The 26329-nt window shown below is 44.0% G+C and overlaps 1 protein-coding gene across 4 annotated transcripts in view; it reads left to right on the top strand.

The window, feature by feature from the left end:
* The window catches only part of sbf2 (SET binding factor 2), a 141785-nt gene that overhangs the window by 109138 nt on the left and 6318 nt on the right, over positions 1-26329 (top strand). The window contains exons 18-34 of one of the 4 annotated variants that reach the window (XM_013138393.3): positions 7019-7189; positions 7277-7551; positions 8512-8684; positions 9026-9099; positions 10982-11177; positions 11536-11663; positions 12784-12959; positions 13518-13651; positions 13743-13944; positions 14089-14285; positions 14418-14558; positions 15440-15523; positions 19445-19519; positions 20589-20767; positions 21920-22096; positions 22583-22684; positions 26116-26301. In XM_013138393.3, the coding sequence (XP_012993847.1) occupies positions 7019-7189; positions 7277-7551; positions 8512-8684; positions 9026-9099; positions 10982-11177; positions 11536-11663; positions 12784-12959; positions 13518-13651; positions 13743-13944; positions 14089-14285; positions 14418-14558; positions 15440-15523; positions 19445-19519; positions 20589-20767; positions 21920-22096; positions 22583-22684; positions 26116-26301 (2670 nt within the window). The remainder of the gene's footprint in view (positions 1-7018; positions 7190-7276; positions 7552-8511; positions 8685-9025; positions 9100-10981; positions 11178-11535; positions 11664-12783; positions 12960-13517; positions 13652-13742; positions 13945-14088; positions 14286-14417; positions 14559-15439; positions 15524-19444; positions 19520-20588; positions 20768-21919; positions 22097-22582; positions 22685-26115; positions 26302-26329) is intronic. The other 3 variants (XM_020054565.2, XM_013138396.3, XM_013138397.3) reach the window with 3 other exon arrangements.

Raw genomic sequence — 26329 nt, 5'->3', positions numbered from 1 at the left:
GCGTGTGCGTGTGCGCGTGTGTGCGAGTGTGCGTGTGTGTGTGTGTGTGCGAGTGTGTGTGTGTGTGTGTGTGCGAGTGTGTGTGTGTGTGTGTGTGCGAGTGTGTGTGTGTGTGTGTGCGAGTGAGTGTGAGAGAGTGAGTGTGAGAGAGTGAGTGTGTGTGAGAGTGTGTGTGTGAGAGTGTGTGTGCGCGAGAGAGAGAGACTTTTTCTCCACCACACAACATACAGCTACCTTGTAACCCCACTTTTACTCAAACATGGGCGGATTGTTCGTTGTCGAGAAATATTCCAAATCCAGCTTAATTCTGTCTTTCACCAGCCCCTTAAAGATTCTTACTTCCTCACCTTAACCACTGTCACGCTTAAGCCTCCTACTCAGGAAAATGTGCATCTTCTCCTGACCAAGGCGAAAAGCAAGCATTTGCCTTTCTGACGTTTATTCTACTTAAACACTAAAATTAAACCAATGAAGGTAAACACTTTCCTGACAGCTGAAAACAAAATATCAAATAGACTCACGAGCCTCGCACACTCCACAAAACAATGGAAAAATGGTTTCCCTTTCACTACAAAATGGGCATCACCAACATCTGGGTTAAGGACTGAAACAAAAGCCTTCACAGCAGTGATGGCAACGGTGGCTTGTACAGTGCCCTCCAAGGGGTGTCTTTCCTCCCCTTCAGCCTATTCTTGTTTAATGCTTCAACACAACACTTGTACAACCCCTTCCTGATTACATCCTCCAAACCCCACCTTCTCCAAATCAAATAAAATAGTGCTGTCGTATCCCCAGGCTCCAGAACATCAGGTGTGACTCCTAGCTTATGGAATGGTATGTTAACGTTGGGTGCCTGCTCCTAATCCCCATAACCCTCCAGGAAAAGCCCAGCTATATCTTCCCAGAGGGTGGCCAATAAGATAAACCGAACTTGTCCCCCCATGCACAGCCTCCGACTCATTCTGGACTCAACACTGAAAACCGTTAAATTGTTTGCATTCTTTCTAGCCCAGTTCATGTGTGGATGGATCCGCTCTGTTTGTTTAACTTGGTCATTTGCATATATACTTTTGTTTGCGCTGAGATGTCCTTAGTTTTACAGGATGCAAATAAATCAAATGATGCAGTGATTCATGAGGAATAAATCAAGCAACTAGAAGATTGATTGGTCCAAGTCTAGTGATTTTGTTCCCCGAGAGTCCCTGTCACAAAGGAATTCAAATGGAATGTCTATTTCTGTACCCATCGACGCCAAGTGATTTGCGCCAAAACAACCATAAACTGTTTTATTACCCAAGGCTGGTCACGGATCAGGGCACTTTTCCTCCAGTGTCCAGAAAATTGCAGATCAACCAGCAGGGCTAAGAAACATTGTGGCTCCCTTCAGAGCTGATGAACACGCCCTCAGTTTCCCGCCCTGTCTCCAAGGACAGTACTGTATTATTGAACAGTTATTACCTTTTCTCTCTTTTGTCAGGTCATAAACCCTAACATCATCCCTCTGGGATCCCCTAGCCAGACCTTGACCCTTGCAGTCTCTCTCCGCACTGTGTGGTTTCTGCTTGTTTTCCTATCGTCCAGCTTTGCATTCCTCCTCTGCTTTTGGCAATGAGAGTCTTCATAAGGGTCTCTGGTAGGGTTAGTCTCCCTTCAACCCTCCCTTCATCTGTCTTCTGGTTCTGGCTGCATCCCGGACCCCGGCGCCCCTCTGCTATCAGAGCAGGGAGAGTCGACCGTGGTCAGTCTGACCTCCACACAGCTGACCATGCAGTCTGTATGAAATAGGATGGCAAAAACCTCTACTCTGTTGCACCGCACGACACAAACACAACTACTGTTGTGAAGCTAACCTGAGAGCTTTCTCTGGTGCAGAATTAACCTGAGAGCTTTCTCTGGTGCAGAGATACAGCCACATGTACACTACTGTTCTAAAGTATGGGGTCACTTAGAAATGTCCTTGTTTTCCATGAAAACATTCATTAAATGAGTTTGAATAGGAAATATAGCAGAATTAATCAGAAATATAGTAATTGTCAAGGTTAGAAATAATGATTTTTAATTGAAATAATAGTGTCCTTCCAACTTTGCTTTCTTCAAAAAAGTCTCTGTCTATAGTAGGGGTGGGACGTTATGCGAATTTCATGCCACGATTATCCTGGCCAAACATATCCGGATTTACGGATTTATTTTATCCCGATTAATAACAATACCAATAACAACTCTGGTTTCTCAAAACGGCCCATCGGATATTCTTCCATTGCATTAATATTGTTTAAAAAGCTATTACAATAAAATAATATCAAAGAAGGTTTTGAATAATTAACTAATACTAATATGACATTTAAATCTCTAAATGTATATGGTTGCCAGCTTCACTGACAATACATTGCAGAGGATGTTTAGTGGCATTTAGAATTGCCATTTGTACTGCATTTGCCTTCATTGCACATCTATACATTGCATATCTGTATGTCACATCTTAATATAAGATTATGTTCTGCCCTCTTCTACTCATAGATTTCTTACTGAATTTCGTTCTACTGTAATTGTACTTATTCAGGGAAAATAAAGTTGAATCTAACCTAAAACAAAAATTGATTTCATTACTTACCGTGCACATTTTATGTGCCTTATTAGCTAACAATAGGCCTACTTTTCCCCTGGTTATGTTGTGTGCATCATGTAGATAGTCAATATTATTTTGGCCCACGCAAATGACATTCTATTTGTCTTCTCCTGTCACTTTCAGTAGGAAAGCATTAACAATTAGCCTACTATATTAGAAAATCTAAAGAGATGTGTGTATTATGTATATCCTATTCATATTTTCTACAATTTGCAGTTTAATAGTTTTTTTCTGCATGCATTGTAGCTGCATGTCTTCTACGATGTTATTGGTTTGTTTGAGCTCAACATCGTTTCTACTGCTTATTTTCCGTGGTAATGGAATGGACAGGTATTTGCATATAGCGGGATGTGGAGATGATATCAGAAGCTTTTTTTTGTAGACTTAAGTGTAGTGGTTAGACTTGGTTTTGGAAAACTAGTTTATTCTTTATATCATTACAATAAAATCCCAACTCATAACATTTAAGAATTACATTTTAATTTTTATTGTTATACATTTAATTGACAATATTCTTCTATTTACGTTAGCTGAGCCATTCAGCTTCATTGACTGTACATTGCAGAGGATGTAGAGGATTGCCGAGGATGTACAACGTGAGATGAGATGTGCGCTCTACTTGTAAAATAAAACAAGCAGTCAGGGAAAATTCAGTTACTGGCAGAACTTTTTCAAGTCACTCATTTGAGGATTATCCCGATTTACGATTTTCCTGATTATGGAGTTTCTCCACGATTTCATAATCGTGAGTATTTTCCATCACGATTAATACTAAAATCGTCTATTGTCCCATCCCTAGTCTATAGTTATTATAGCCTTGTAGACCTTTGGCATTGCATTTGTCAATTTGTTGAGGTAATCTGAAGAGATTTCCCTCCATGCTTCCTGAAGCACCTCACAAGTTTGATTGGCTTGATGGTACCATATGGTCAAGCTGCTCCCACAACAGATCAAAAGGGTTGAGATCTGGTGACTGTGCTGGCCACTTCATTACAGACAGAACACCAGTTGGCTGCCCTAAATAGTTTTTGCATAGTTTGGGTTATTGTCCTGTTGTAGGAGGAAATTGGCTCCAGTCAAGCTAATGTATTTGTGCTCCTGATCAGTTGTGCACCGGGGCCTCCCACTCCTCTTTCTATTCTGGTTAGAGACAGTTTCCACTGCTCTGTGAAGGGAGTAGTACACAGTGTTGTATGAGATCTTCAGTTTCTTGGCCATTTCTCGCATGGGGGTAGCCTTCAATTCTTCGTATGGGTTAACCCACAATTGCTGATGCTAGTCTGAAGAAGGACAGTTTTATAGCTTCTTTAATTAGCAGTTTTCAGCGGTGCTGACATCATCGCAAAAGGGTTTTCTAATGATCATTTAAACTTTTAAAGTGGTTTATTTTTGGATTAGCAAGCACAATGTGGCATTGGAACACAGGACTGATAGTTGCTGATATTTGGCCTCTGTATGCGTATGTAATTTATTCCTTTGAAAATCTGCCAATTCACAGCTACAATAGTCCTTTACAACATTAAAAGTGTATACATTGTATATCTGATCAATTTGATGTTATTTTAATAGACAAAAAAATCAAGGACATTTCTAAATGTCCCCATTCTTTTGGACGGTGGTGTGTACGGCTTGTTGATGTTCCTGGCGGTCAGTGTTCCATGATTTGCCACGGTTCATTCATCTCCATCCTTGAACAATGACCCCTCTGCATTTTGTCTAGACTTGTTAATCCACCAAGGTAAGTCTATAAGCTTGAATGGAGCCGGATTTCACTCCATTGCTTTTCCTGAATGCACTTGCTGGTCCGAGCTCTCTGTCGACAGATGGTTGTTGGCTACCTCTGCCTGTGGATGACTGAGTGTAAGCAGAGTACATGGTGTTCCTGTGGCAACGGTGTCTATAAAACATTACTGGGAAAACGAATCTCTCCAAACAAGCTTCTACATTAGCGCCATCATCCAATATGCCCTAACGATAATGGTGCTACTTACATTTTGGAGGTGAATAATGTCTGTTTAAATTAGACGCAGTGGATGGTTTTGTATAAGAGGGATACTCTTATCAGTATGGCTGTCCTGATCAGAAAGAAAGTATAGCAGGTTTAATGTCGCCCCCCGACCTCAGACCTCTCCGGAAAGGGGATATGATCCCAGACCGCTATCACTAGCCCAGAACAACTTCCATCTCTCCTGTTACCTCACACTGCCCTCTCACTCCCCCAGGCTCTGGGCTCATATCCCTGCCCTCTGGCAAGCCTCAGCAAGGTGCCATGACGGTAGCTATTTTGAATCTGTTGCCTCCAGTAGCCTCAGTAGTCCCACTGCTGGACATTCAGGGATGTAATAATGAACAGCACTGTGTTGCATTGTGTCAGGCTCAAAGGGAAAGCGATCAGAAGCTAATCTACTAAGAGGCTTGAGATTCGCTAAAAGGCACGTGGCCTTCAGACTGGTCGAGGGGGAAGCACGGGAGATAGGTGGGGGGCTTAAAGGTATTAATCTTCGATTCTTAATAGCTTTGCCACGGTGTGTTTTCCAGTCCCTGTCTAGGAGGTGATCAAGCAGAGTAACATTGTTGCCCAATGCTTTTGTGCTTGTCTCCGAGATGTCTGTTTGTTTTGGGCATTTGAGAAATACACTAGATATCTATAGGCATTGGGTGTGTTTCCTATTAGGGCAACTTCCCACAGTTGTCTCCTTGAGGATTGCAGCTTCTTCCCTTTTTCAGAAAACACCTGAATCCCTACTTTATTTGTATTTATTTTACCTGTGCCTACAATAACCCCTTAGCCACATACTCTGTTTCCTTGGTGAGCTAGTGCTTGCCAGGTACTGTATGTCACTGTGGATTGAGCTTCAGCTAATTGACTAAAATGTAAATACAAATCACATTTTAAATAATTGTAATAATTTTTAACAGATTGGGAATTTATCCTGTACAGTTTTAGAAACATTAATTGACATTATCGAACAGGTATTACTGAACAGCAGACCTCTTGTGTAGTCTTCATCCCTGCTTTAAATATTTAATGAATGTCATGAAAACAGTTAAAAGCCTAAAGCAGAACTTCATTGTTTCCCATTTTTATAATGTAATTTGGAAAAATAACTGTCCTATAAGCAGTGCCTATGAACTTCATTTTGAATACATGCAAAATATAATTGAATATAATCTAGGTCTCTAATTTAATTTAGCCATTAACATTTTCATTCATATATAAGCTTTTTACAAGCATGCCCCATTATTAAAGCAATTCAGCACCACAATGGAAAATCTGCTCTAGGCAGTGGAGATATTGGAGAAATTATAAAACTGGAAAATCTAATTTGACATGTAAAAACAATTAATTTGGGCTTGGTCACGGGCACTTGTTTCCAAAAATCTATTTTACACTTCTGCTGGCATTTAGTTTAGAACTCATAGCATATGTGATATACTCTTGTGGCTTATTGATAACCCTTTCCTTTTCCTACTATATACTTTTACCATTATAGTGATTGTAACTATTTAATGTGAATGGTTTGAGCAGGACTTTGGCCTGCTCAAAGTGAGTCACTGCGGTTGGGAAGTCAAGACTGTCCAACTTCTTGGAGCAGCTTGCACTGCTCATCAGCCTCATTACTTGTCCTGAAGAAGGCTGTTTTTTCTTTTCCCCACTCTGTTTTGGAGAAAAAGTCCTCTCTCGGCTGGCTGACTCGAAATTTATATAATCAACATGTTTTTTTTGTGTGTAGAGTAAGTCAAAATAGAAACAACAAAACACATTTCTAAGCAAATGAGGGATTTATTTGCCTATTTAATATATTTGAAGTTGAAGCACATGGACTTCTATTTATTTATTATTATTTCTGGGGTTTTCTTGTGGCTGGCAAAAATTCTATGAATAGACTTTTCATAAAAAAAGCTTTTAGACAAAATATGTAATTTGCCAGGTAACAGAGACCCTGGCGTGAATGTAGGTAGAAAGCTTAATGGCTTTAACAAAGCTGCATTTAATCTACAGATGAGCAGGTTCCCTGTTCATACCTTGACTAAAACAGCAGGGCCCTGTGATCAGAACTCAGCCAGAGAAAGAGGAAGCCTGGTGGTCTTGGTGTGGGGTCGTATGTGTTGAAAAACTTATGGCCCACAAAAAATGATTGATTGTGCTTGAAACCTTTGGCAGCTTTGTATTATTTTCCTATTTTCACCCAGGTTTTAATGGCCTCCTTTACAAGCTATGCTCACTGCAGCCCAGTTAGTTTAATGAGATGTAGGACTACTCTTTTATGATCAGTCAAAAGTAGACACCACAACTGACCCTTTGGCTGGTCAATCTTAGTGTACTTAAGCTGTTTAAAAAATCAATATTCCACACACTCTGACCATGAAAACACACCCCTGTGTCTGCAGAAGCTGCCAGCTGGGGTGAACCAGTTTGCCTACACCTGTGTCCAGGACCATCCCATATGGACCAACCAGCAGTTCTGGGAGGCCACATTCTACAGTGAGGTCCAGAATCAGATCCGAGCCCTGTACCTCAACACAGCGGAACACAAGCTGACGATCACTGCCACTCTAAAGGTCAGCCGGAACGTCCCAAGCCAAATCATTGTTTAGCCACATGTGCAGAACAAAACCAAACACGGCCATGTCTTTCTCCTCATTCAGGAGCGTGGTCCCTTGCCTCCGGTGGCCCCCAGCAACACGGAGCGCACGGCCATGGACCTGGCAGCGGAGCAGCTGCGCGCCTGGCCCTGCCTCAGCAAGGAGAAGCAGCAGGAGCTGGTGAAGAACGAGGAGAGCACAGTGTTCAGCCAGGCCATCCACTATGCCAGCCTGATGGTGTACCTGCTTGTCCCCTTGGACACCAGCAAGAACAAGCTGCTCCGAGTCAATCCTGTCACGGACTGGGAGAGTGGCAGCAACAGCATTGTCACCAACAGGCAAGACGAGCAGCAGCCCCCCCACCCCCCCACCACCACTCCCCGCTGATTCTGTCAGCTCTGTTCCCTATGCTGATGTGTATTAATGCTTGTGTATATACCCGTTTTGTTTTGTGGAGCATTTTGAACTTTGTAATAAGGTGACAATGAGTATGTGGGCGAACATGGCTTTCCTCGCCGTGTACTCCCACATCCATCCTGTTGGCTGTCCCATTACCTGCTGGAGTTACAGCCTCAGGTCTGCTAGAGTGGTTAACACACTCTGTCTCCACTCAGAATAAACAAGGATGGACGTTAAAGGGATTGGGATTTCTATTGATCCGCACTAACTGTAATGTCACACCAGTACCACGTCTGGAAAGTTCCGTCGTGTGTCATTTCTCAGAAATGAAGAAAGGTTTGCCAAAGCCCTATCTCCTGAGCGTCTCCAGTTTTCTTTTTTGGTCTGTACTCCTGCTGCACAGTAGCCCCCTAGCTAGTCCCCTCTGAAGCTACATATTGGAGACGTTAGGCCTCGCGTATCCCATTTCTTCAGAAAAATTTAAGAGTACAGCCTAGTGCAAGTTCTTGTTACGGTGCTGTTTTCATGAGAAGCGGGAAATAGGCAATGGCTTTTATTTGGTCCTTATTTTCCCTCTTCTATTGGTACTCACCCCAGACTTGTTTTGTTTATCGCATGGAGACTTCTGGATCCCATCTGCATGTTTGTAAACCCTTGGGAGGTTACATAATTTTCTCATGTGAAAAGTGCACCGTGGCCAAGGGACAGAGTGAGTCCAACGAGAGGTCCTGGCATCACAGCGGACCTCTGGCCCGAACACTGGTGTGCCATGTTTACAAACCTTTGACACGTTCTGTCGTGTCCGTCCTCTCTGGAAAAACATTGAATAAAATGTGGCCGATTCTCATCGTATTACTGCAGACTAGATGTCAGACCAAATGTGTGTTTGTTGTTTTCAGTATTGCGGGCAGTGTGGCGGAGAGCTTCGACACGGAGAGTGGCTTTGAGGACTCAGAGAGCAGTGACGTGGCCAACTCAGTGGTGCGCTTCATAGCCCGCTTCATTGACAAAGTGTGTACAGAGAGCGGTGTCACCCAGGAGCACATCAAGAGTCTGCACAGCATGATCCCAGGTACCCCGCCCCCCGCTGGCCTTGAAACCCGCCTCAATTACAGCCCAGAACAACCCCTCTCAGAGCTTCTGTACCTGACGCTGAAGTCCCGCTGTCCAAATTGTCAGCGTTGTCAGTTAACCCTTTGTATCAGGTCCTCTGAGGGGTCATACATGTGTGTACTTTAAGCGGAGGCCTGCAGTGATGAGTCAGCCTGTGTCTCTGAGTGGATTAACTCTTTGACATAGGCGGTGGCCTTTATGTCTGTAAATACACCACAGGCTTCCTGGGACTGGCGGTGTGTGTTGGTTTGAGGGCATGTCTTTGTGTGCATGTTAACTGATTTTAACCTCTAACCCTAGGGATTGTGGCCATGCAAATGGAGACTCTAGACGGGGTCCACAGGGAGAGTAGGAGGCTGCCTCCCATCCAGAAGGTAGGTACCGCCCTGCCTTGATCCTCCAGAGCTGCTGCCCATCAGCGGCCATTTGCCTGAACGGAGTACATTCATTATCAGCATTAGTAACGTTTACAACTCGACAGCCGTTCAAAAGCTGCGGTTCGCAAACCTTGCAATTTTAGCTCTGACATAGTTTGCCGGTTCACCTGGTTGAGTGTATGATGATTAGTTGACAAGTGGAATTAGCTTTGCTAGTTTTGCAATTAGCTCGATACGCTGACCGGCTGGGGGTCCCCGGGAGAGTTTTGATAACCACTTCCAAGGTTGTGACCTTAATGATTTCTACTGGAAGTGGTGTTTGCCCCCCTATTCATCCCAGTATCGTTCTGAAGTGTTTGTCACGCAGTGGTGTTGTCTAGTCATCAGGATGTGTAATCAGACTGAGGTTCTTAGTGGAGCCAGTCTGCACAGTCTTGGAAGCCGGTCTGCTCCTTATCACATTACCAGCTCTTGATGATGTCTCTGCGACCCCAGCCGGGCTCCTTCCCAGTGCAGCGCGGGCCCAGTCAGGTCCAGTGGAGTTGTGTTTCAGTCTGGCACGGCCTCTTGTCTGACATTCATAGACGAGACCACATTGTGCGTCCCACTGCTGCCAGCAGCGCATTAAATGATGTGTTCTCTGTAAACAAGCACAGGAATGACCCCGGTGGGCCACCAGCATGGAGGCTTGTGACTTGTGGAGTTGGAGCAGTCCTTGTCTGTCTGTGTAACCTGCTACTGCTTTGGCCCACAGTCTGGGGGGAGAGTTGGCATTGTTGAGCCTGTGGGAATGAAACATTTACCAAAGCTGCTTGGTGTTGCGTGCCGTGGCCACTGCGAACTACGGGCACTGTATCACTTGTATCCTTGTATGACTTGGGCAGCTACTTTGTGGTGGGGGGTGCGTAGTGAATACTTGGTGAGAGTCCCAGTTGGCAGCGAGATGCATCGTCCCAAAACCAGCTGTACCATGTCACTCCTCTTATCTTAAGATCAGACCAGCACCGCCTCTGGATCGGCCTGACCTCGTCATGGACGTCCCTAACGGCGGTGCTCCAATAGGCACCAGTGACAACATTCTCTTCCCAATAGGAGAGACAAACACTCCACAGAACCATGCTCTTCTCTCTACATGGTACTTACCGTCTGGGCTCCCTCGCACAGGCCTGCACAACATGGCCTCCGTTAGCGGTGCTAGACACCCAGAGCAGGTCCAGACCTTGCTCTGCTGGGGAGCTGAAAAGAAACAGACCCCCAACACATTTGAAGGAACACAGATTTACAGGTTGCTACAAAGCACCTCAAAGCCAAATGAATAGCTTTGGCCGGAGCTTGTTGATCATGTCTTAGAATGTGTGTGATGCGGTTTGAGTTTGAAGTTTAGAGGGTCATTGAAAACGTGACGTCCATGTCTATAACATTAATAAGAGCTGCACGATTTAAAACAAACAATCCTGTCTTTTTAAAATAATTGTAGTTGGAAACGACTACATGTACCGAAAGACCAAATTAACATTGAGTATGACTTTTGATTAGTCTCCACAGAACCCGAGCTAGTCTTTCTCTGCAGAGGGTCAGTGACTGTGTCTATCTATGGTGAACGCTGTGTGTTGTGCAGCGATGTGAGAGGCTGGTACGGTATGTTGCTTCTATGACATGATAATGAGGTGTGTGTGATATGCTAATGTCTTTGACGTGCTCAGCTGTTCGGCGTAACACAATGCACCTATGTGGATATCTTATTAACCCTACCTAACGCATAGACAGATGTCCATGTTGCCCAAGCTTAAGAAAAAAACATTTGCGTGTGGAGGTTACTGTAGATTACATTCTGAGGAGAGAGCGAATTTGACCTGCCCAAACGCTGTCTTCTCCCCAGCCAAAGATCCTGCGCCCGGCGTTACTCCCCGGTGAGGAGTTTGTCTCAGAGGGTTTGAGGGTTGTCCTGGACCCTGACGGCAGAGAGGAGGCTACGGGCGGGCTGCTCGGTGGACCACACATCCTGCCAGCAGAGGGAGCCCTCTTCCTCACCTCTTACCGTATTATCTTCAAGGGCACTCCTCATGACCCGCTAGGTAATTAGTCCAGCTATCAGCTAATTATATTTGTCCCAGCAACCCTGTTCCTGGAGAGCCAACTTCATTTAGGTTTTAATTTCAACCCTGTTCCTGGAGAGCCAACTTCATATAGGTTTTAATTTCAACCCTGTTCCGGGTCAGATAGGTTTGCAACCCTAGATTAAACTAGCCTGATTCATCTAATGAACTAGCAATTTTTTTCAATCCAGGTGTGCAAACTTAAGGTCAAAATCTCCAAGACATCAACTTTTCAGAGCCATGGTTGCAGAGCTCTGGTGCATGGATTGTTTCGATATGTGCGTGAGGTGCTTTAGTATTGCAGTGTTGTTTGACGTTTTGTCCTGTGTGCGAGCAGTGGGGGAGCAGGCAGTAATAAGGAGCTTCCCAGTGTCCACCTTGACGAAAGAGAAGAAAATCAGCATCCAGAACCAGCTGCAGCAGAACATGCAAGAGGGACTGCAGCTCCGCTCTGCCTCCTTCCAGGTGATACACACTAGGGCTAGGTGGTTAGATTGCTTTACATTGTAGCGGTATTAATCTGCAAACCAGTGTGTGGTTTTTCTGTACCTTTTTCAATTTGGATTTTGTAAACATAAATCATTCTGTATTAACTCAACATTACACACACCTGCTATTCCTGATACAGATGATATTTACTTTGTGCTAAAAACGAATGTCCTAATATGCCGTTCCTCCTTTTACCCCACGCCAAGTGTATGATTGCCAGAAAATGTCAAACAGATTCAGACAGAGCCTTTGATCCCTTGCGATGTTGGTGGAGAGACGAGGAATGTGTATGTTCCACATTGTTCCTCATCATCCGGCATGATATTGACACATGTCTTGGATGTTCGACAACTAACGTAACCTATGTTGGCTTTGATTTGAAGGGAGGAAGAAAATACAGCTGCCTACATGTTTTCGGTCTTTCACAATGCATGTAGTGCTGTAAAGTTTTTATGGTTCATTCCTATCTTTTTAGTAACACAGATAATAAAACAGACCTGTATGGGGAGGGAGTCATTTGACCTGAGGGTGGGTGGGTGTGTGTGGGTGTTTGTGTGTGTGTGCGCGACAGTGTCCGTTTGTCTCTGTTTGTGAACATGTGTGTGTCTGTTTGTCTCTGTGTGTGCTGGTCGACCTGGCCAGCGGGCTATGTCTGCATCTGGGGTACATTATCAATCCTACATTGAGAGCTGCAGGCTGCTGGGGATCCACAGGAGAGCAGGGGGGCTTGGTCTCCTCTCAGACAGGAACTAGTGAGGGGCTGGGGAGGGATGGAGGGGGTGTGGAGGGATTACCGGGTCATGGCTGTCATTGAGAAGCAGTCCACATTCTGGAAAATCAGTCTGTGAGAAATATGTGAACATTCCCATTCCGTACATTCTTTTTCCGATTCGCAATTATCAGTATTTGCCTTGCTGCAAAAAAAAAAAGAAAGTCAATAGAAATGCACAGAATTGTTGGGCTTCACAGATGTTCATTTCTGCAGAGATAATTTTTTTGATTTAGGAATGCATTATTATTCTTCAACCATTTTACGGCTGGCCTCGTGCAGAGATATCGAGCTAACATTCCCTTATCGATCCACTGTCTCCTTTAGCTGATCAAGGTGGCGTTTGATGAGGAGGTAAGCTCAGAGATGGTGGAGATCTTCAGGAAACACCTCCAAAGGATCCGCTATCCTCAGTCCATCTTCAGCACCTTCGCTTTTGCGGCCGGACAGACGGTGCCCCAACTCATCCTTCCCAAACAGAAGGAGAGGAACACAGGCTTCAGGTCAGGACCACCTCGGTCTCCACCTTTGTCACTGTTGCCCGTTGTAATGCTCACCACCTCTCACGGGAGTGCACAATCACATATTCACTGATTGGACAATGTCAGAGTTGCTGTGCAAACTTGCGGTGGTTGGTTTATTAGTTGTACACATGTTTACGTGGACACTGTTAAAATAGGCTGCACAATATTTCCACATCAGGGAATTTTTGATTGATAAAGCATGTAAGACTTGCACAATGGAGGACGATTGCACAAAAGACAAAAGATTCCTCACGTTTTTTATTTTTAATATGATGCAAAGATGTGAATGAATCCAGTCATGATGCTGAACTTGTTGCAGATGTGCCTGGGGAAGTCTTATGGAAATGCCTCTGAGTGATGTAGTGGGTACTATCCTGAATTTCTTCAGACGGTGCCTGGAATTCATTGAACCAGTTCTAGAGCATCCTTTCCAGTCTGCCAGTTGGGCTTTGGGTACCCCCCCAGCTTTTTTTTGTTGTAATCAAACCTGATAAATGATACTACGCCCTTCTCCCTTATCATCCTCCTCCTCCCCAGGACTCTCTCCAAGACCATTGTGAAAGGAGCCAAAAGAGCTGGGATGATCACCATGGGCCGCCAGAGTCAGGCGGCACTGAAGAAGACCGACAGAGGGAGTCGGATGACCTGGAATGAGGATGATGACATATCAGGTAGGAGTGCGATGGTTTTTCCCAAGGGGGAAGTTTTGACATGTTGGCGTTTCCTGAACACCCATCTGACCGGGCGTGTGTGCGTTGCCAGTGTCAGACGAGGGGGAGCCGCCCCCAAGCAGCACGTTACGGGCGTCGGAGAAGTCCACCATGGAGCAGCTGGTAGAGCGGGCCTGTTTCCGGGACTACCAGCGGCTAGGCCTGGGCACCATCACGGCCAGCTCCTCCCGCTCAAAGACAGGAGAGCAGTTCAGAGTCACTGCGGTCAACAGGCTGTACTCCCTCTGCCGCAGGTACGCAGCACATACACCCACCTGGTCGTGGCAGGGAATACTCGGTGCAGAAGGGGTCTGTTGGAGGGTCATTTTGTGCGTGTCCGATCAGCTGTGCCACGGCGAGGGTCTCCGGGCTAACTCGGCGGACGATGTGTGTCTCAGTTACCCAGGTCTCCTGGTGGTTCCACAGACCGTGCAGGACAGCAGCCTGCAGAAGGTGGCTCGTTGTTACAGACACAACCGTCTCCCAGTGGTGTGCTGGAAACACCCCCGCACCAAAGCCGTGCTGCTACGATCCGGAGGCTTCCACGGCAAAAGTGTGGTGGGACTGTTCAAGTCCCAGAACCAGTCTTCTACAGGTACAGTGTACACTCTGGTACATTGCAAATACCCACTGGTAGAAATCTTATAAGACGTAGAACAGGTTGCTGAATTATGTTAAACTGAATTATGTTGTTGATTACTAATGGCTGGTGTCCCTTTCCCACTAGCGCCAGCCAGCTCTTCCGAGTTGTCTAGTAGTCTGGAGCAGGAGAAGTATCTGCAGGCCATCCTCAACTCCATCCCCATATACTTCAAAGTGAATGCCAGTAACACTTTGTCCGACCGCTCCGTTGTTGGCCTTTCACCAGGTAACCTCTGCTCTGAGCTGATGTAGGCTTTGCACTGCTTTAACCTGCTGTAGGCTGGTGTATTTTGTCACTTGTTATTTTGTGGTGTTTGTCCTTGTTCCTTTAGTGTTATTCTGCTGCTTATCATACTGAGGTTTCCTCTGGGCCTCGCTGTTTGTGATTTATGGTGTCCGTGGTGTTTGGAAGGAACTGCGGCACATTGTTGGGGTTATATAAAAGGAACAGGACACCCAGGGGTCAGCCTCCATCCATCTCTCCAGACATCACCCCACCGCCCAGTGCCAGTCCAGAAAGTTGTGACACATTCCTACACGCGCAGTCAGCGGGATTCTGTTCCCCATTTAACCACAATAGATCTATTGTCCCTGGGAACTGGGTCAAAACGCTCTCCAAATCAAAGTCAGTGTCATCCATCTCCATCTCCCAGCTTTAACCTGATGCTAGTCTGCAGGGATCAAGTAAAGACTGTGTTAATGTGGGAAATTGGATTCCCCAGGCTAAATGGACTCTGTTGTTCTGTTTAAGTTCAGATAAGTTATATGAAACTTAAGCTGCGGGCCCATTCTGAGCCCAAGGCTCAACTGAAACACAGCAATCAGTATTTTCAGTAATGCAACTCTGTTCGCTCGCCTCATTTAACTCTTTAGGTTATCCCGTCCTTGCATCATCGTTGAAGAATCTGGGCTAATCAGCCCGGTCAGTGTCCATTTTGCGTACTGTGTGAGACATCGGTTAATTCTTTTTTCAATGCTGTGTCTGACAGATGTGTCATTGAGGCACATTTTTTCCCTCTAGTGTCTGGGTGTGTGTGTTAGCCTGTCTGTCTCAGTTACAGCTGAATGGTGGAGATATCCCCATGTCATGTTGTGTGTCCTCCTTAGGCAGTGAAAGAAGGACGTCTAGAATACCAAAGATGGCTCCAGTCCATTTGGACATGCCCTTCTCTAACAGCTTTGCCAGAGGAGGTGAGTGCTGAACCTACAGTCACTTCCTCAAGTCCCATACAGTTAGGTTCGGAAATAATTGGATACTGACAAGTTTTGTTATTCTAGCTGATTACAAAAATAAGTTGCAGTTCAATAATGAATATGGGCTCAAAGTGCGGTCTCTCAGCTTTAATTTGACAGTATTCACCTCCAAATTGGAGGAAGATGTTACGAACCCTGTGGCTCTAGCAGTCTAAGGTGGATGGTACAGAGACACGTAACACAAAACTCATGCAAATTAGTGTAGTGTAAATGAACAGTGAGAACAAACGACACAACCAAAGCTACTGTCAAACATAAAACGTTTATTATAAACACACACTAAAGGGGTTAGGGAAAAGGGGCTGAGCTGGACCCAAGAAATGAATAATATAGTCCAAACACCCCTGAACTGAGGAACCGCTTAGCTGACTACTAACCAATACAAAAATACAGTGGGTGGTCCTCTCAGTTGTAACTACTGTTGTTTTGGACAAAGTTTTCCTACGGGTTGTGAATGCACAAAAAACCTTTTCACAGGGACAAACAAAACACACAGGTTGAACAAGGATTAAACAGCAAACAATTGACCAGACAACACCAAACAAAACACCACAGCAACACATACTCACATGAGACAGGACAAAGATGAGATGTATGTGCTAAACTAAGTGATGTATGAATGAACAAAGTGTCTGTCTATCAAAAGGGTATGCATCTCTAGTGTCTATGTCCATGTGGGGTAAAGCAAAAGTGTCTCTCTGAGAGAAGCAACTGACTGGGTTTTTAAACCAGGGGATGTGTGATGTGATTGGGTACAAGAAAAAAGGAACAAGTGGTGCAATTAGTAGGGGTGTCCACTGATTGGTCCACCTCAGCAGTTAGGTGATGCACTCATGACTGCCACGTAGGAAACACCAACAAGCACAATCAGGAACAGGGGAAAAACACAAACGCACATACAGGGTACCTGCATGCATAACACAAGGGTTTAGGCATCACAGCTCTTTAACATGTACCCCCTCTTTTTCAAGTGACCAAAAGTAATTGGAAAATATACTCAAAAGCTGTTTCATGAACAGGTGTCGGCTATTCGTTCGTTTTTTCTTTTTCAATTAAGCATGTAGAAGGCCTGGACTTGATTCCAGGTGTGGCATTCCCATTTGGAAGCTGTTGCTGTGAACCCACAACATGTGGTCAAAGGAGTTCTCAATGCAAGTGAAACAGGCCAGCCTTTGGCTGCAAAAAAGAAATCCATCAGAGAGATAGCAGAAACATTTGGAGTTGCCAAATCAACAGTTCGGTACATTCTGAGAAAAAAGAATGCACTGGTGAGCTCTGCAACACAAAAAGGCCTGGACGTTCATGGAAGCCAACAGTGGTAGATGATCATAGAATCCTTTCCATGGTAAAGAAAAAACCCTTCACAACATCCAGCCAAGTGAAAAACACGCTCCAGGAGGTAGGCATATCATTATCCAAGTCTACCATAAAGAGAAGACTTGATGAGAGGAAATACGGAGGGTTCACCATAAGCCTCAAGAATAGAAAGGCCAGATTAGACTTTGCCAAAAACATTTAAAAAAGCCAGCCTATTTCTTGAACAGTATTCTTTGGACAGATGAAACTGAAATCAACCTGTACCAGAATGGGGAAAAAATGGTATGGAGAATGCTTGGATCGGCTAATGATCCGAAGCATACTACATCATCTTTAAAACACAGTGGAGGCAGTATGATGGCATGGGCATGCATGGTTTCCAATGGCACTGGGTCACTAGTGTTTATTGATTATGTGACAGAAGACAGAAATGGCTGGATGAATTCTGAAGTGTATAGGGATATATTGTCTGCTCAGATTCAGGCAAATTCTGCAAAGTTGATTGGTCGGTGCGTCACTTTACAGATGGACAATGACCCAAAACGTAGTGCGAAAGCAACCCAGGAGTCTTTTAAGGCAAAGAGGTGGAATGTTCTGCAATGGCCGAGTCATTCACCTTATCTCAACCCGATCGAGCATGGATTTCCCTTGCTGAAGACACAACTTAAGGCGGAAAGACCCACAAACAAACAACTGAAGACATCTGCAGAAAAGGCCTGGCCAAGCATCACAAAAAAGGAAACCCAGCGTTTGGTGATGTCCATGCGTTTCAGACTTCAAGCAGGCGTTACCTGCAAAGGATTCTCGACAAAGTATAAAAAATTTACATTTTATTTATGTTTGTGTAAATTTGTCCAATTACATTTGAGCCCCTGAAATAAGGGGACTGTGAATGAAAATGGTTGCAATTCCTAAACGTTTCATACGATATTTCTGTTCAACCCCTTGAACTAAAGCTGAAAGTCTGCACTTCAACTACATCTCGGTTATTTCATTTCAAATCTATTGTGGTGGCGTAGAGAGACAAAATTATGAAAATTGTGTCAGTGTCCAAATATTTCCGGACCTAACTGTATATCAAACTGCAAATGCAGGTCTGTATGTAAACCGGCCCCCTCCTGTTGGTCAGTGACTCTTTTAGGATTATTAGGGGAGCAGAGTAGTGGGTATCCCTGATGCACTACATGAGTAATTCAAAACTTTATACAATTACAAACAGGCTGACACAACTAAGCTCCAACAATGGAAACAATATAAAGGAGTTTTCTGATCTGTGCTGACAGTTTACAGTAATGGTATTGAGTGAAATTATTCCAGGGGAGTTACTGGGCCGTTTCAATGTAGTCCATCTTATTACCTTCATAGTTGTGAAGTTGATAATTAGTTTCTCAACTTGGGCTGATAGGAGCTTTCCAAGCAAATATGAGCTAGTATTCTGCTGCAGTATGTGAAGATGTCTTAGCCTTAAGAGATGTTTTCTCTGGAAGTTGGAGTAGGATTGTGTTGGGTCCGTCGCGACAGGTACTATAAGATAATAAATTGACATTTCCTGTCTTCATAGTATGTTGATGAATACTTTAATTTGGTGAACAACATTGTGGAATTTGGAATTTGTGCTCTTTTTCAAACGTAGAAGTTCTTCACCTAAACACTCTCAAATGTATTTCCTGTGGCATTGATGGTGGATTTTTGATAGAAAATTTGATAGAATTTGAAACATACACCGTCACTCAACTTCCACCATTTTAAAATACTTTGTTGAATCATTCCACCATGCATGTTCACACCTTTCAAAGACTGAGTTTCAAATGCTTTGAGATTCACGTCTGTCCACCATCCAACCCTTTAAATCTCTTAAGTCTGAAACCTGGCTCTCCCTATCATGATGTTCCCATACTGTAAACCCAGATGACTGTATGATGACTGTATGATGACTGTATGATGACTGTATGATGACTGTATGATGACTGCGTGTATGATGACTGCGTGTATGATGACTGCGTGTATGATGACTGCGTGTATGATGACTGTATGATGACTGCGTGTATGATGACTGTATGATGACTGCGTGTATGATGACTGTATGATGACTGCGTGTATGATGACTGTATGATGACTGCGTGTATGATGACTGTATGATGACTGTATGATGACTGTATGATGACTGCGTGTATGATGACTGTATGATGACTGCGTGTATGATGACTGTATGATGACTGCGTGTATGATGACTGTATGATGACTGCGTGTATGATGACTGTATGATGACTGCGTGTATGATGACTGTATGATGACTGCGTGTATGATGACTGTATGATGACTGCGTGTATGATGACTGTATGATGACTGCGTGTATGATGACTGTATGATGACTGCGTGTATGATGACTGTATGATGACTGCGTGTATGATGACTGTATGATGACTGCGTGTTGTCATGTTACCATACAGTCTGGGGGTTGAGTGTGTCAGTATGTTATGTCCACCTGATCTTATTTTTCTGTGCCCCCCTTCCATTCCCCCTGCACCCATAATCTATCAGTGCTTGGGTACAGGGATAAGCTATTCAATCACTCACACCAAAAACCTGCCTCTAAGGGGAGAATCCAAAATCAAGGTATAGTGAAACTGTCTACCCTTTAGATTTCTCCTCACTGTTCTGCCAGAAACCCTATTTGTTAACATCTAATTTCCTGACCATTGAACCTATCTAACACATTCATGGCTCTGTAACAGAAATGGTGTCCTGTGTTCGATGAGCTGATCTCTTCTTTGTTTAATTGGAAGTATCTTGGTGACCACGCAAGCTAGCCTCTAGTTCAGTATGCAGTCTAGTCTTAAAAAGCACTTAAGATCTAGTTTTAAGTACTTATTGTACAAATTGGAATTTGTAATGTATCTCATATTCTACTGTAATTAATGTTTGTTTATTTTTTTGCATCTAACATTTGACGCGAAATGGATGTCAGTACGTAATTGGGCAGAATTTTCGAGAACCGCTTTGGTTCGTGATTGCTTCTTTGAAAACTACTGGCCAAAGTTGCACCAGCTCTCAGATTTGTTGTAATTGATCTCCAATAATATAATTGGGCAATGTACTATACGTCCGTACTAGACCTGCTCTAACTGGTTTCTATTTCATTCTGTACCTACAGCCTGGCTCAGGTAGGGTACCTGAGGCCACTAACAACACCTTACACAGAGCAGAGGAAGTACAGCTTATCACAGGCAAAAGCATATTTGCATAATATCAGATAGCTCAATGTGTTTTAGCTTTGGTGGTAGTGGTTTGTCCCAGAGAAATTAGCCTCCCTCAGTTCCTCGCCATGGATTAGTGGCCCATTTAATTAATTAATTGTATATCCGTTTGCCCTTTTCAATGTGCGAATGTGCTGTAGTCTTTGTTACTATGTGTGAATGTGCTGTAGTCTTTATGTTGCTGTGTCAATGTGCTGTAGTCTTTGTTCCTCTTATATAATTTTGTCATTACCATTACATTATCTGTTTTCCCAATGGTGATTTAGTCAGATTTTTATTAAATAGCCTTTTTCTGCTAGAGGAACACATTTTTGCTGGACCGGCCTAACATTAACTAGCACCTGTGTGCTTCAGGCCTCTGTGCAGCCCCCATGCGGGGCTAACTGTAGTCTGACTGAACCTGACTTCACCTCTCTCTTTCGCTGAAGGAGTCTGGGCCAGCCTGCGTTCCAGCAGCCGCTTCAGCCAGCACCCGTCTGCATCTGAGGTGGGAGCCAGACTGGCTGGGAAGGATCTGGCGCCCCCTGCAGGCAGTGAGAGCCTGCAGGCCCAGCTGCTCAAACAGCAGGCTGCCCTCTATATCTTCGGAGAGAAGTCCCACCTCAGGGTATGAAGTGTCTAAGCTTTTAAGGAGCCACTCCAGTCAAATTTTCATTCCTGCTGAAAAGTCCAAGCCTGGCTGACCCGACCTGCGTTCCTGACAGCGTTAGGGAGAGCTGTGACTCAAAGCTCTGGACAGGAGCCTATTGTAACTGAAATATTCACTCACATTTTGTAAACATGACAGTTTGGTTTGTGCGGCAGTGCTTTAGAGGAACATAGATCATGATTTGTATAGACAATGATATAAACAACCAATTCTATCCTACAAAAGTGGTCTCCCCCAACAACCTGCTGCACATTTGAACCGAAAGTTCAATGGGGGGTGATATGTCTGAAACGGCGTGAAGTGACACTCAGACAAGGTGAGATCATTTTGACAACTGGGTTTTTGGAGGAGCTTGGCGATTTCAGTTTTCAGTTGGGAGATCCTGTGACCGGAGTCCCGTGGTCATTAGGACATTGAGTTCAATGTAAAGCTTTGTTGTCACTGGGGCCTTTTGTTTGATTTAAATTGTTTTAGTCATGGTGTCCTTATGTTCCAGTTCACAGTCGGGGTCAGCCTGGATTGTGTACCACAGTGTTGAGTTAATTTCCAAACTGATAAGAGGATGCTTGATTGAAATTAATTAGAAATTATCAATATCCTCCCGTACCTCAGATGACATTACATTTTGACCATTTCATTATTTATTATTTTTACAGGCCCACATCTCCGTCAATGTTACATTTAGAATATTGTTGGAACGTTCTGCATGTCTCAGCCACTTGTTTGAATGGAGCAGTGTGTCTGTGTGTGTTGAATGTGAAATTGATATTATTTTCCTTGGCTAAAAGAGGTTATAAATAATTGTGAGCATGTTGGAGTCGCCAGCTGTGTGGGCGGCCATGATTGGCCAGTTGCCACCTTGACAGTATTCTCTTACATTTACATTTCACAGACTCAACCTTCAGTTTGGAACAGAAGTGCTATTTTTACCACATACGTCCCAAGCCTTAAGTTGTTCCCAATATTTCTTTTCAAAAAAGGAAAAACATGTAAATTACAGTTTTTGTCTTTAATCAGTCCGTTTCCGTGTGTTGTTTTACAGTCAACATTTAGTTCTGATCTGATTCTCAGTGGTTGTTCATTTAAGTGTCATTTTTACTCTTTGGTCAGGGCTTCAAACTGGACTCTAATCTGAACTGTGAACTGGTGCCTGTGGACTTTGCTGACACGCGGCAGATCAAAGGTGCCTTTAAGAAGCTGCTGAGGGCCTGTGCACCAAGCGCTACGTCTTCAGACACGGAGGACTCTTTCCTCAAATCCCTGGAGGATTCGGAGTGGATCCTTCAGGTGAGCTCCTCTCATAGAACTAACTGGCCTACACACCATATTGTACCAGTTTGCCGCTTCATTAGACAATAAGTACACAAACATAACCACCCTCTTACGGTTCATATAATAACACATCCCTGACCCTGAGTTAGCCAGTGAGACAGAGCCATCAACCTTCCTGTGTGACGCTTTGACCTGACCTCATCCTATAATCTCTCCAAAGCTGCTTTCCCATGGGAAATAACAATGATATGCACAAACGTGGGATAACCAAAGGATTGCTTATCATGGTAGTTATCGTAGTGACCCCACAGCCTATGGCCCTGCATTAAATGTGTCATAAACCCCAGAACAGTATGATATGAAGGAAGCCCTGCCAAGACACTGACACAGCATTCCCTCAGAATGTAAGAGACCAGGGCCAGTAGACCAAAAACAACCAAGAATCCACAGGAACAGCCTAGTGGTTTAAACTGACCGTGTGTGCGCTTGTGTTCCCTGCAGCTTCACAAGCTTCTGCAGTTGGTTATGATACTGGTGGAGCTGCTGGACAGTGGCTCGTCTGTCCTCCTGAGCCTGGAAGATGGATGGGATATCACCACACAGGTAAGCTTCAAACGGCCTCTCCCCAAGCAGGAGCAGCGACAAGGGAATGTAGGCTTTTGTGAAAGATCAAATATGACCCGTACGTACATTGTACTTTAATATTAAACATCTGTCATAGGGCGCTTTGTCCATTAAAATAACATGGAATTGATCAGAAATACAGTGTGGACATTGCTAATGCTGTAAATAGCTATTGTAGGTGGAAACAGCAGGATTTTAATAGAACATCTGCATAGGCCCGTTATCAGCAACCGTCTCCTGTGTTCCAATGGCACATTGTGTTTTTAATGGACAAAAAATGCACTTCTCTTTCGAAAACAAGGACATTTCTGTGTGACCGCAAACCTTTGAGCAATAGTGTAAATATAACCTAACAAAAAAATTACACAAAGATTATATTTTGCAATCGTTTATTAATTCAAAAATCAACAGAAATGCAATTTCGTATTGCAGAATAAATAAGTATACCCCGAGCTTCTCTAGCTAGTATTGATCCTTCTGGATGAAATAACTTCATGTAGATGTTTCTTTTAACTGAATGTCAGTATTTTACATTGACTGGGATGTCTTTCTGCCCACTTCAACACTACTGCTTCAACAGTTTCATGTTTGAGGGCTTTTTTGAATGCTGGCCCAGTTCGAGTCCCACCATAGCATTTCAATAGGAATGAGTTCTGGGTTTTGACTCGACCATTCCATAACCCTCCATTCCTCTTGTTTAGCCATTCTGTTATAGCTTTGTTTTGGGTCAATATCCTGTTGCAACATCCATGTTTGGTTTATCTTCAGTTTTTTGAGAGATGGCATCAAATGCTCCTTAAGATTTCTGTGGTACAGTATGGAATTCATGGTTGAGTCAGTGATGGCAAGTTGGCCAGGACCTAAGGCAACAAAGCAGCCCCAAACCATAATGCCACAGCCTCCATTCTTTACAGTTTGTATGAGATTGTTGTATTCAAAGGCAATGTTTCGTTTTCATCAAAAGTGGTGTCTAGCATTGTCGCTAAACTCCAACCTTTGACTTATCTGTCCAGAGCACATTGTTTTGGTCTGTACCCAGATTTGTCTGGCAAATGTGTCTGGATCTTCTTTTTTGAGAGGAGAGGCTTCTTCCTTCCTGACATCCCATGTACAACATCCCATGTTTGTTTAGTCTCTTTCTGACAGCTTACTCATGCACTTGCAATTTATTGTTACATAAGATCCCTTAATATTACCCTGAGGTTCTTACAGACGTCCATGGACATCTTTCGGTCAGCTATTAGGCTGTAACAACCTGGCAATGGAGATTGCAAGTGGTCTGCAGTTTTATTGATTTAGACAGTGGAATGATGTACTTGTATTCTTTGTTGTATTGTTATCTTTATCAATGACTGTGTTTTGAATTTAAATATCCATGTCCAAATATGTGGAAACATATTAGGAGTTGCCATTTCGAGATTCGAACCCAGGTCGCCCGCATGAAAGGCTGTTTCGTTAATCTCTAAACCACAGAGCTATACCTTAGCTGACTGTCAGTACAGCCTCTTGTCTCTACTGACACCCGGCATCTGTATATCCTGAACAAATCCTCTTTTGCCCCTGGCTGTTTTAATAGTTAATTGGCCATTCGTGAATGACACTGACACAGTTAAACTGACTAACGTTTCTTACTGCGTTTACCTCCACCACAAATAGCGTCTATGTATGCCGTTTGCCACTTGCCGTTTTAACAACATATTAGCCAGTAATATGCTTTAACCGGTATCTACTAACTTACTGGAATAGTTATAAGAATTGAGCAATTGCTAGCAAGTCTGCCAAAGCTATTTCATTTCATGGCATAAGAACATATTTTTTTCTTTCATGGCAAAACATACTTTTTTCTTTTATTCGTGAATGACATTTATACAGTAACTATCAATAAAGGCAACGATAACTAACTTTATCATCATGTGAAATAGCATCTATGAACTGTATTGCTTTTGCCACTGGCTGTTTTAACAGCTTATTAGTCAGTAATAGGCTTACTAGTATCTACTAACTTCCTAGGAATAATCATAAGAATTGAGCAATTGTTAGCAAGACTGAAGATGAACTTTTCCATGCCAGAAACAGTCGCAATATAACCGTATACAGTTTGAAATGAAGGCTTACTATAACGTAACTACGTTGTTAACCCTGCAAATGTGTTTGTCTATCCTGACTCAAAACGCATGCACGGATGTGTACTTTGGAAATCTACCAGCATCAGTCACAATATTACCTATATAACTGTTTTATTTCAGGCTTACTATAATGTAGATATTAACGGTTTTAGTCAGCAAAGTTTTCATCTATACGGAATAAATCACAATGCGTACATCGCTTCGCCTGCGAAGAGATACGACCTCGGGGCCTATAGTTCACAAACAAAAAAAACAAACAGAAATGATCAAAAAGGTATGTGGCCTGAAAGTACACGGTTCAGATGATTGAAAGTAACACAAGCCTGTTTTCATCCTCATCATTTTTCTGTTCCCGTTCACTCCAGCGCTAAGCGTTCTCTAAAATGTTTCTCTGTGAGCTCACATTTTCCACACCGACCTGTTAAGTGAATATGTGTTATTGGGGATATGTGCGTGTGTGTGTGTGTGTGTGCATGCGTGCGTGCACATATCCGCGTGGCCTCAATGTGTTTACTCGGGCCTGTAAAGCCTAGAGCTGCCGTGTAAAAGCACAGGCGCAGCCTAGCTTCCTGTGCCAGGCACGTGTCAGGCCCAGAGCATTTCCCTGGCCTCATCGTACTGGGGCCTGATCAGCCTTGCTCCAGGAAATGGGCTCCATATGCCTTGGCTTTTCAGCCTCCAGACCCCTAGACAGATACCCAGCAGAGCTTTGTGCTTCTCTCATTTCTGACTCCCCTTTGGTGTCTTCGCTGTGGTAATTCAGGAGCTCAGGTTGGTCTGTGCCAGGACCGCTGGGCTGTGATGAACAAGACATTTCACCAACTTAAGAGTTTTTGGGGGGAGGATATAGTGGTCCCCTGGGGAGGAGCTGATGATTTTTCCTCCTATTCATTCCACGTGTCAAAGCTCATCCGTGAGCTGGAGGAGACATTGGACCCATTCTCTCTTATGGGCCAGTCTGGCCCACCTGCGATGTGTAGGATTTAAATATCATAAAAGAGGATTTGTAACCACAGGCCAGGTAGAACTGACACTGTCCTGGGGTTACACCTTAGCAAAACAAGGTGAATAGAGCCTCCTCCGGGTCATCCATCTCTCTGTCACTAAACTGTCATGTGCTTGTTATGCCATTGACAGTTGGCAGCATAGACTGTCTTCTGAAGGACCTGGTTGCTCATCTGTTTTTATCTTGTTTAACTTCCATCCTCCCCCATCTCTTTCGGTCTTTGTCGCTGTTTCTCCTTATCCGTTTGTCCCTCTCCCCTGTTCTCATTTACTCTCCAGGTAGTGTCCCTGGTCCAGTTGCTGAGTGACCCATTCTACCGGACTCTGGAGGGCTTCCAGGTGCTGCTGGAGAAAGAGTGGCTCTCCTTTGGCCACAAGTTCAGCCAGCGTTCCAACCTAACCCCCAGCAGCCAGGGCAGCGGCTTCACGCCCATATTCCTGCAGTTCCTGGACTGTGTGCACCAGGCAAGCCTTACACCCCCCGCCATCTTCC

This window comes from Esox lucius, chromosome 2, assembly GCF_011004845.1.
Source record: "Esox lucius isolate fEsoLuc1 chromosome 2, fEsoLuc1.pri, whole genome shotgun sequence".
Taxonomy (NCBI): Eukaryota; Metazoa; Chordata; class Actinopteri; order Esociformes; family Esocidae; genus Esox; species Esox lucius.
This window is presented reverse-complemented; position numbering and strand designations above follow the sequence as displayed.